General features: G+C 37.0%; 2 protein-coding genes across 3 annotated transcripts in view; both read left to right on the top strand.

Annotated features, from left to right (window-relative positions):
• The window catches only part of LOC106516233 (lysosome membrane protein 2), a gene marked incomplete at its 5' end in the record, with an annotated part of 33,030 nt that extends 28,783 nt beyond the window's left edge, over nt 1-4,247 (top strand). The window contains 3 exon segments of the mRNA XM_014006490.1: nt 436-588; nt 736-777; nt 2,517-4,247. Coding sequence (XP_013861944.1) covers nt 436-588; nt 736-777; nt 2,517-2,627 — 306 coding nt within the window. The 3' untranslated portion in view covers nt 2,628-4,247.
• Nucleotides 4,248-4,584: 337 nt separating this feature from the next.
• nup54 (nucleoporin 54) overlaps nt 4,585-10,324 on the top strand; it is a 12,662-nt gene continuing 6,922 nt past the window's right edge. Inside the window, exons 1-5 of one of the 2 annotated variants that reach the window (XM_014006487.1) lie at nt 4,585-4,691; nt 5,108-5,215; nt 7,166-7,246; nt 7,434-7,469; nt 7,975-8,061. In XM_014006487.1, the coding sequence (XP_013861941.1) occupies nt 4,649-4,691; nt 5,108-5,215; nt 7,166-7,246; nt 7,434-7,469; nt 7,975-8,061 (355 nt within the window). In that variant the 5' untranslated portion in view covers nt 4,585-4,648. The remainder of the gene's footprint in view (nt 4,692-5,107; nt 5,216-7,165; nt 7,247-7,433; nt 7,470-7,974; nt 8,062-10,324) is intronic. The other variant, XM_014006488.1, reaches the window with a different exon arrangement.

The raw sequence follows: 10,324 nt of genomic DNA, 5'->3' as shown, positions 1-10,324 counted from the left end.
ATTTTGTTTCTGTATGTATATTTTTGACCCAGCAGATTTGGTGACATTTTCAGCAATAATAAATTTATGAAAGAACCAAATTTTATGACTGTTTTTTGTGACAAACATGTATGTGTTCCGATCACTCTATCACAGAAAAATAAGAGTTGTAGAACTTATTGAAAACTCAAGACAGCCATAACATTATGTTTTTTTACAAGTGTATGTAAACTTTTGACCACAACTGTATGTTGATATTTTAACTCAGTGCAGCCATGCAATATTAGTGTCAATTTCTTGAACTTGTGGCGACACATCCTTTTTCGGTAACTGGATAACAAATAACTATTAGTAAGAAATGCTATTGGGTTTTACAGTGAAGACTATAAATACTTAAGAATATTACGCATTCAGTTTATTGTCATCTAACGAATGCTGTTTTGTTTTTTTTCTCAGAGTGTGGTGATTGATGATGTATCTGCAGCAAAAGTGCAGAAACTGCTGATGATTGTTAATCTGGTGTCCAACTTTCCGTTCTTTATTGTTGGGCTGGGTGGGACCATGTTGCTCATCTTCATCATCCTTCTCTTCCGGGCCCACAGACAGAAGGTATTGCCTCCCACTTGTTGCTGAACCTAACTCTTAACGACTTGCATGTTGCTTCTAATAAGTAATTTGTGTTAATTCACATTTGTTCGTTTGCTTAACCACCCACTAATAGCACTGAGCATGTTATCACTGTGTATCTCTGTGCAGAAGGAAGTTAAGTGCACTGAGTTTACCAAGGCTTTGTATTCTGTAAGTCTTCATCGTTTTGTTTGGTTTCGTTTATTTTATTTATTTATTTTATTTTTTGTTGTTTTGATGCTTTTTGATTTTCATCAATCTGTCTTATTAATCATTGCCCTATAATGCACCATTTACCTATATTTTTTCTATACACAGAACAAAGACAGCTTTTACCTCTGGTTTTAACAGATTAACATTTCATTATACCAACACGCTTTAAGATTATTAGAAAAGGAAGTGTTTTTCATTGCAATGTCATCTCCCTACAGTACTATTTTTATCAAACACATTTGTTCTTTTACATTGCTTCAAATGAGCCTGACTTTCAGCTCAATGGCGCAGCCAAGGTGTTGAGGGGATCTGTTTTGGTGACCTTAGGATCACATCTCTGCTTTTTGYCGATGATGTGGTCCTGTTGGTTTCATCAGATCGTGATCTGCAGCTCTCACTGGAGTGGGTCGCAGCCGAGTGTGAAGCGGCCGAGATGAGGATCAGTGCAGCCAAATCCCAGACCGTGGTCTTGAGCTGGAAAAGGGTAGGGTGCCTTCTCCGGGTCGGGGAGGAAGTCGTGCCCCAAGTGGAGGAGTTTAAGTATCTCAGGGTCTTGTTCACGAATGAGGGAAGAATGGAGCGGGAGATCAACAGTCGGATTGGTGCTGCATCTGCAGTGATGCGGGCACTGTACCGGTCTGTTGTGGTGAAGAGAGCTGAGCCAGAAGGCAAAGCTCTCGATTTACCAGTCGGTCTACGTTCCTACCCTCATCTATGGTCACGAACTTTGGGTAGTGACCGAAAGAACGAGATCACGGATACAAGCGACTGAAATGAGTTTCCTCCGCAGGGTGGCTGGACTCTCCCTTAGAGATAGGGTGAGAAGCTTGGTCATCCAGGAGGGACTCAGAGTAGAGCCGCTGCTCCTCCACGTCGAGAGGAGCCAGTTGAGGTGGCTCGGGCATCTGGTTAGGATGCTCCTGGACGCCTCCCTGGTGAGGTGTTCTGGACACATCCCACTGTGAGGAGGCTGCGAGGAAGACCCAGGATACACTGGAGGGACTATGGTTCTCAGCTGGCCTGGGAACACCTTGGGATTCCCCCAGAGGAGCTGGCCCAAGTGGCTGGAGAGAGGGAAGTCTGAGTCTCTCAGCTTAGGCTGCTGCCCACACAACCCAACCCCAGATAAGAGGAAGAAAACGGACGGATGGACGGAGCCTGACTTTCTTCTGATCATTTAAAATGGTCTTCATCAATAGGTCTCTGGGATTTTTAAAGCTCTTTCAAGCAGTTTTTATAAAACCTTGGAGAAATCAAGATGCCTTTAGAAGATTGCAAGGAAATTTATAAAGAATGTTTGGTTCCCTGGAAGCAAAATTTTAAGAAATATAAGGCCAAGGATTCCTTAGAGGAATGTGTATCAGTCATAGTTTTAACGTTGTGCTTTAAATGTTGGTTAGCTGTGGTGGCCATCTTGAATTGGATTGACCTCAAAAGATTAACCAGTTATAGATGTACATCCAGTACTAATGGTTCCATTAAAATCCACACAGTTGAGATGAGATATTTTGCTGACACAACAGGCAAATGAACACACAGACAAAATCAGTATCATATTTTTTAAATACTTTTGTTTTCCTGATAAAGATGGAGACCTCATCACTTTTGCACAGTACACATTTTTACAGATTTCCTTTTAAAAATCACAATTTTTTTAAGTGCAACTTTTCACCACTTTCTTCTTCCTTCCACCACAGACTTCAAAGGAAGACGGCACCTCTTACTCTCCAGCCAATGTCAAAGACATAGATGATCCTAAAAATGGAAACTACATCGGCATGACACCCAAAGCTGACCCGCAGGCTTGAGGAGGAAGTCGCCGAAAAAGGGGCTCGCAGAGAAAGATTTAAATTTGAACACAAATGATAGTTTTTTGTGTGTAAAAATGTCCATATTTAGCACACACAAAAAAATTGTTTGACTTCTTAATGCCTAACTTTGTGGAGTTATTCCCCACTAGTTATTGATTAAAGATATAGAGAGCACTTTCTCTAAAACAAAATGTGTCCTTGGTGCTGTGCTCTCCATCTGTTTGTCACTTTGAGCTCAGTGCGTTCAGATAAATTTACCACTTCCAGATAAACATCCGTTTAGGGATGCAGCGTATGGACATCTATAAATGTAGTGTTTTTTTATGGGGTTATATATTCTCGGGGGTTACTGATTAGATGCTGTCAAACTAGTAAATCAGGAAAAAGGTGAAGCTGTGAGTCGTAACAATCTGCTCAGTATTATTCTTTTCCAGCGTGCCTTCTCTAAATTCAGTGTTGCAAAAACTTTTAGTGGTTCATTAGTTTGTGCTCAGACTGCATTCAGAGCTGCACTCGTCATTGTTACCTGAAAGATTTTTGTGCTGCTTTTTGTGCTGCTTTATTCCTATCAGTGTGATAAAGAAAAAGGTCAAACAAAACACTTCGTATTTGGATAATTTTTTTTGTAAAATAAAGCAACCTTTTGTTTTTGTGTATGTTAATGGAGAAATATTTGAATGTAGAACATATCCAGTTCAAGCAACAAATTTAAGTTTGAGCTACGAACTGTAGTTTTATGAGCCACAGTTTTATCAGCCATCATAATGCCTTAAAAACCTGATGGATGCTTTTTATAAATGCTTTTACTAACATGAGTATTCAGAATAAAACCCTTTCTTTTTAGAAATGCTGTAGTTTTAAAAGGAACAGGATTATTTTTGTTCCTTTTATTTTTTTTAATGAAGAAAGTGTCATGCCCATCGACTTTCAAGTGCTTTTTTTTCTGAAAATAGAACATAAAACTCATAAAAGGTATTTTACTGTATTTCCAGGAGACTGAAAATGTTTGTTTTCTGGTCATTTTTGATGTAATATCAACTGAAAAAAAGAACATGCTGTGGAATGATTCAAGTTAAACTGTGATGAGCCTCGGCTTTTATTGTTGTTTCTATTTGTCGTAACATTTCAGGACTTATTTCATCCCAGCCCATTACTCACACAATGTTATCAATGTATAAATTAGATAGTTTTTTTTTCCTTATTCATCTGATTTTACTATTTCACTTTGAATCAGTGTTTAATCCAATTCTATTTAATAACAAAACCCAGAAGTAAGACAATAAATATCATGGAGATATTTAGTAGTTTTAAAATAAGAGGGCTGACTTAATAGATAACTCTTGTTTTTTTAAAAGCAAGATGCACAGTATTATACAATATTAGTCTAGTTTAGATGAAAGAGGATATATTTTGTTACACTGACAAAACCAAAACACTGAGAGCACCACTTAGACTCTAAACTGAGCTACTTTGTGCCAAATTTTAGTTCTTCAATTGTCTTGTAAAAATATTGTTACTGCTACAACCACAAAATTCCTCTGATTATCAGCCTGTTATGAAATGACTGTTATTGCTGTTTTTACTCTGTACACAGAAATAAAAAGTAGTTTGAGTAGATGTGTCTTGTCCCCTCTTTTATTACAACTTTCACCTCTCAGTTTGGTGAATATGAAGAGAGAAAAGTTACCTCTGCTAGCCAAAGAATGACATATTTATATACACTGTACTAAAATCAATCAATAAAACATGCCACATTTAAATAACGGGCATTTCTATGGTTTCTAAGCTCAGTTAGCTTATGTTTTTATCATCCCCTTTTTCGTTACGTGATAGTTTTAGAAATAAAAATTTTGGTTTTGATCTCCAATTTTCAGGTCATTCTAAAACATGCACAGTTCAGTTGCTCTGCAGTCCTGCAGTAGCTTTCTGTATTCCGGACACCAGGTGGCGGTGTTGTGCTGCCTGTCTGAACCGGAAGTGGAGGGAAAAAGCGAAGAAGAAAGTCAGCGGTTGTCAACATGGCGTTCAGTTTTGGCGGCGCCACGAGTAACACAGCGCCAAGTAAGGGCATTCTTTACTTAAATTTTGTATTTTCTGTTAGGCTCTGGATATGTAGAATGCAATTATAAAATTTGCATGACTTTATGGTGAGTGCATTTGTAATATTTAGTACTAGTGAGCCAATGACATGTCGAGCTAAGGCAGCTGTTGTGATGTAACACCGTCGACGTGTTCATGGCCAAATAATAAACTAATGACTATCTTATGGTACGACACATTTTTTTTTTCATTTATAACTTTATTTAGTCACACATATGGTAACTCGTTTAATATCTTGTGCACGTTTTAGTCCAAAACAACCTCCCGGCTTTACTAGCATCGTTGCTGCTACATGACGCTGGGTTTGCTAAACAGTAAAAGTCTGAATCTGAGTCTGAGATTTAGCCCAACACTTGTATTTTTGTGTTGTTTTGAAGGCACGTCCGGGTTTTCATTTGGCTCATTTGGTGCCAAGACAACAGCTCCAACAACGTTTGGTTTCAACCCGACAGCTACAACCACCACCGCCTCCTCAGGGTTCGGCAGTAAGTCCCGGTGTTGTACGAAATTCAGTTTCCCTGTGGAAATCTGTTCCCCCTACCTGAACCAGTGATCAGGTAGGGGGATCCGATTTTCACAGGGGAACTGAATTTCGCACATCACCTGTTTTACAAACTCGTCCTGAACATGAACTAACACAACTGTCTTCCTCCTTGCTATTCAAATGTACCATTCCTATTAGTAAACACAACACACATAACACATTTGTAAGAAAGTTTCAACATTTAGTAACTAGACTGGAAACCTAGAGTAGTTACCTGACTTGAGCTTTTCTTTTATGTATATTGGGCTTTCACAAATGCATCCTTCTAATGTTGACTGGTCATTTTTTGGACATCTAAAACTACGTTCATGCTGAAAAGAAACTCTTTTACAAATCTCCAGTGTAGTTGTTACCAGTCACAGATGCAGATCTCTTCACATATAGACATGGTTAAATTTGTTGGTACCTTTTCCTTGTAATTAAAAAAAACACCACAACAGTCCCTGAAGCTTTGGGACTTGTCAACAGGCAGATTCCTGTTTACCTTTTTGCTGGTTGTTTTGGTCAGTAGTGAAGACATCCTGGGTTGTCTTCCATGAAGCCTGATATTATTCAAAATTTAACAGATATTGCGATCAGAAAGTGATCAGAAAGTCATGTACCTTGACCTTGGAGTTCAACTGGAACTGGATGGTTTCCTTCGATTTTATTTTTTTCTACCATCTGCTAGGGCTGGGCGATATGAGGAAAATCTTATATCCCAATAATTTTTGGCTATATCACAATACACGAATTTACAGTACCTCCAAAATCAATGAAAAAGTTATAAAAAAAAAAGATGTAAAATTTTGAATACTGAATCTGAACAAATATAAATGTTTTACTTTAACCATTTTAACCATCAGTTTCACACATACGTTTTTTTTACAAATGCAATTACTGACNATGATGCCTCGAAAATTGATGAAAAAAATTTGAATACTGAATCTGAACAATTATAAATGTTTTATTTCAACCATTTTAACCATCAGTTTCACTCATAAGTTTTTTTACAAATGGAATTATTGCCAGTCTTTTTGTTGTCTACACTCTAGATCTTTAATAAATTCAAAAATAAATGGACCATAGCAGCAAAAAAGTACATCAAGCAAAAGGGAAAAGTAAACCATTGAAATTTAAAAAGGTGCTCTTGTGCTTTTAATATAAAAAAATTTAAAAACAAAAAATTTGATGGCTTTAAAATACAGCAATATATATATAAAATATAAACAGTGACGGTAAAATTGACTGATCCAGACCTGCATGTTTTTGCAAATTACCGCATTTTTTTCAACGTTCTCTTTATGAAATCCAAACCACTGTCAGATTATTGATACAGTGCTGTTTCTCTACAGAACTAGTTCATCTGAGTTGTCTTCAGTTTTAGTCTCATTCACATGCTCACCCGGGATCTCCCGCTGCCACCATGTTTTCCCTGAGCACGCATGCTCCTCTCTCTGTATCCAGAGAGGAGGGGGCTAGTGATGCGTTCAAGTGTTTCGGAAATGCAAAACTTGCAGGGACGCAGCTTATTGTTTGCGTGATAATTTATACTTGATGGTTGCGATAAAAGCCATTTTAACCATCGTACATTGAAAAACTCGGGATACATAGAGTATATTCGATGCATCGCCAACCCCTACCATCTGCATTTATATCTCTTAAGGATACCAACAAGTCTCTCCATTCTATCTTAGCATACATATTGTTGTAAATTAAACCTTAATTTCATTTCACATTTTTATTTATTCTATTATATATTAAAGGCACGCTGATATAGACGGTTACTTTTAACTGAATCACTTTTCACAAGGACTAAATCTTTTTTCCAATGAGTTGTAAGGGTACAAACTAATTTATTTGCATGTATGTTTTGACAACTTGTTTGTTTTCTGTTTGTCTGGAAAAAAAGCTTTAACAGCTCCTAGTTTTGGGGCAGCGACCACCACCTCTGCACCAGCCACTGGGTTTAGTTTTGGCTCCACCAACACTGGTAAGATGCATATTTTTAAAGCATATAGCTGTTGCAATGTTTCCTTGTTTTGTTTTGTATTTTGGTTGGTCTGTTTTTTTTAAGTCCCTTGAAGACTGTTTTAGCAATAATGTTAGTTCTGGCATTGTGTCATTTAACTCCTCCATGTCACTCTCTCTTTCCCGCTGCCTGCCTGCTTTGGCTGCAGGATTTGGGGGGCTTGGAGCTGGAAACACCACGGCTGGTGGGTTTAGTTTTGGGGGGTTTGGTTTAAATGCCAACCCAGCAGCAATCAGCTTTAATGCAGGGTGCTTTTGTGCAGCAACCACTGCTGGCACTGTTTTCAATTTTGGTAATAGTCTGGCTGGCACAGGTAGATGACCTCAGTGATTAAGTATGTTTTGTGTTTGTAAAATATTATTATTTTTTCTTTTTTTTATCCACCTCCATGTGGTGCAATGATTTTATGTTTTCATCTCTCCTGGTGATTCTTATTAATCAATCAAGTTTCATTTAATTTGCATGCATGTTTATGCATTTGTCTTATTTAATGACTGAAAATCTGGCACATTTTCACCTGTGTTTTACATAAAACTCAGTTTTTATTAATATGTTTTGTCCCAAAGATGTGTTTCTACCATATTCTTTATGGTTTATGTTAAGTGATTTCTTGCCATTTTCCTTTCATCCTTTTTTCTCCTCTCACTTCTTTCATCAGAATGCTCATTGTCGTTCGCTTTGTTTTCCAGGAACATTTGGTGGTTTTGGGACGACCACAACAAGCGCTGCAGCACCAGGGTCCACTTTCAGCTTTGCTGCCCCCTCTAATACTGCAGGTCAGTGTGAGAGCAACCTTCATTTTTCAGAGAGAATTCAGAATTTAGAGGAAAAGAAAGTTATTAAAACAAAATGTGATTTGACAAAGCTAGCTTAAAAATGTGAAGGAGCATATGTGGTGGGTGATTCCCCTCCCTCTCTGCTGTGCTTCAGCAGGCTCTCATGAATGGTACTCACAGAAACTCTGTTGTTTAGACAGTAATGCAGTGTTATTACGCTGTTTACTTGAAGAGCATTTTACACATTTTATTTATATTATTGTTTATATTGTTAATTTCCCCTACGGTGTGAATGTACCACCACACTGCGACAAAGCTGAGAAAACAGATTTAATGCTTCAACGTGCAGCAATTTGTTATATTGTTCATCACTAGAAGCGCTGCATGAAACAACACCACTGCAACGGTATTTTTGCTAACAATCTATTAGCTAATAGCTGGTTGTAAGTTGGAGTAAAGAACAGAAAACACACGGCAGATAAAGAAGATGAAGATATAAATGAAGAATTTGTGCTCAAAACGGGAGCTGTGTCTGTAGTTTGGAAGTTTTTTGGTTTTAAAAAAAACAGACGCAGACCAAAAGTGCATATTGTAAAGTTTGTCATGCCACTGTTGCTGTCGGTGGTGGTAACACTAGCAATTTATTCCATCACCTCAGCAGAAAACGTGTTGAAATACAAAGAATTTATGTTGATACAGTCATCAGGTTCAACGCTGTCATCAACCGGTAGCAGCAGTGAAACAGTTAAGCCCAAGGCTCATGCACAGCTTGAACAGGCATTTTCTCGAGAGACAACATATGATTGGAAAAGCAGGTGGTGGAGCAACTTTATGAATGCAGTAACAACATCTATGCATAGTAGGGCTGGACAGTATGGCAAAAAAAAAATCATTATTGATTTCTTCATATCGTCCAATCTTGATTATCACAATTTTTTTATTAACATAAAAAGTGTATAATTTTAAAGTGACTGAAAAATAATTCAACAAATAAACAGCTACAGAAAAAAAATACATAAATAATGGCTGTTATTTCACTTTCACTAATATAACAAATAGCTGTGGTTCAGTAGAGCATTAAATTATATTTGCAAGGTGTTTAAAATTCTTTACCAAGAAAAGAAAAACAATATTTGTGTGTAAAACGTATAATCTCACAATAATAAAGTTATCCTTTTGTAAAATAAAAATGTCTTAGAATTTAATTTCACATTAACTATGTCATAAAGAAACATAAACCCTACAAAACTGCAACAATTTGTGCACACTTGCCAATTGGATAGGATGTAAGCTCATTCTGTTTTGGAAGGATCACACTACCTCATTCATATGTTGCTTTTTTGCAGCTGCACAATAAAAAGAGTTTACATTCTTTATTTCATACTGATTCATTTATATATTGTCTTGATTTAAAGCCTTGTTCTCCTGAGAGTAAAATAAGCAACAAACATATTTAAAAGCCATCATAGGGGAAAAAATAAAAAGTTAATAAAAATACAGTGAAACCGCCAGAATCTTTTAAAGAAAATGTGATACAAATTTTTAGTCGTACCGCCCAGCGCTACAAGCTGTAAAGCCCCACGCAACTCATTTTTTAACAGTTTTCTTATAACGCCTTGCAGTTTTGTCATAAAAAAGTTGTATTTTTCCAAAGACAACAGTAGCTGGGAGCTTTTAAAAATGCTGAAAGATAATAAAACAGCAGTGTTAGGAGTTGGGGCCCCAATATGGCTTATGTGGGTTATGAAACAATAAGGATCTTAAGATGTTTTTATAAAGCAAATACAGTTTCAGAGATGATTTGTGGTTGTTGCTGCTTGTAAACACTTAGCTGCCACAAGATGTCTCACTTCCTTTACCAAAACATGAAGCTGGACCCTCCTCTCTACAAAGTACTATAGATTTTTCTAAAGCTTCACCGCAGGCACTATCATAAAATGTCATAAAATTAAATTTATTAAATTTCCATCATACAGTGGGGAAAATAAGTATTTAGTCAGTCACCAATTGTGCAAGTTCTCCCACTTAAAAAGATGAGAGAGGCCTGTAATTGACATCATAGGTAGACCTCAACTATGAGAGACAAAATGAGAAAACATATCTAGAAAAATCACATTGTCTTGTTTTTTTAAAAGAATTTTTTTGCAAATAATGGTGGAAAATAAGTATTTAGTCAGTCACCAATTGTGCAAGTTCTCCCACTTAAACAGATGAGAGAGGCCTGTAATTGACATCATAGGTAGACCTCAACTATGAGAGACAA

This window comes from Austrofundulus limnaeus, unplaced genomic scaffold, assembly GCF_001266775.1.
Source record: "Austrofundulus limnaeus strain Quisiro unplaced genomic scaffold, Austrofundulus_limnaeus-1.0 Scaffold36, whole genome shotgun sequence".
Taxonomy (NCBI): Eukaryota; Metazoa; Chordata; class Actinopteri; order Cyprinodontiformes; family Rivulidae; genus Austrofundulus; species Austrofundulus limnaeus.
This window is presented reverse-complemented; position numbering and strand designations above follow the sequence as displayed.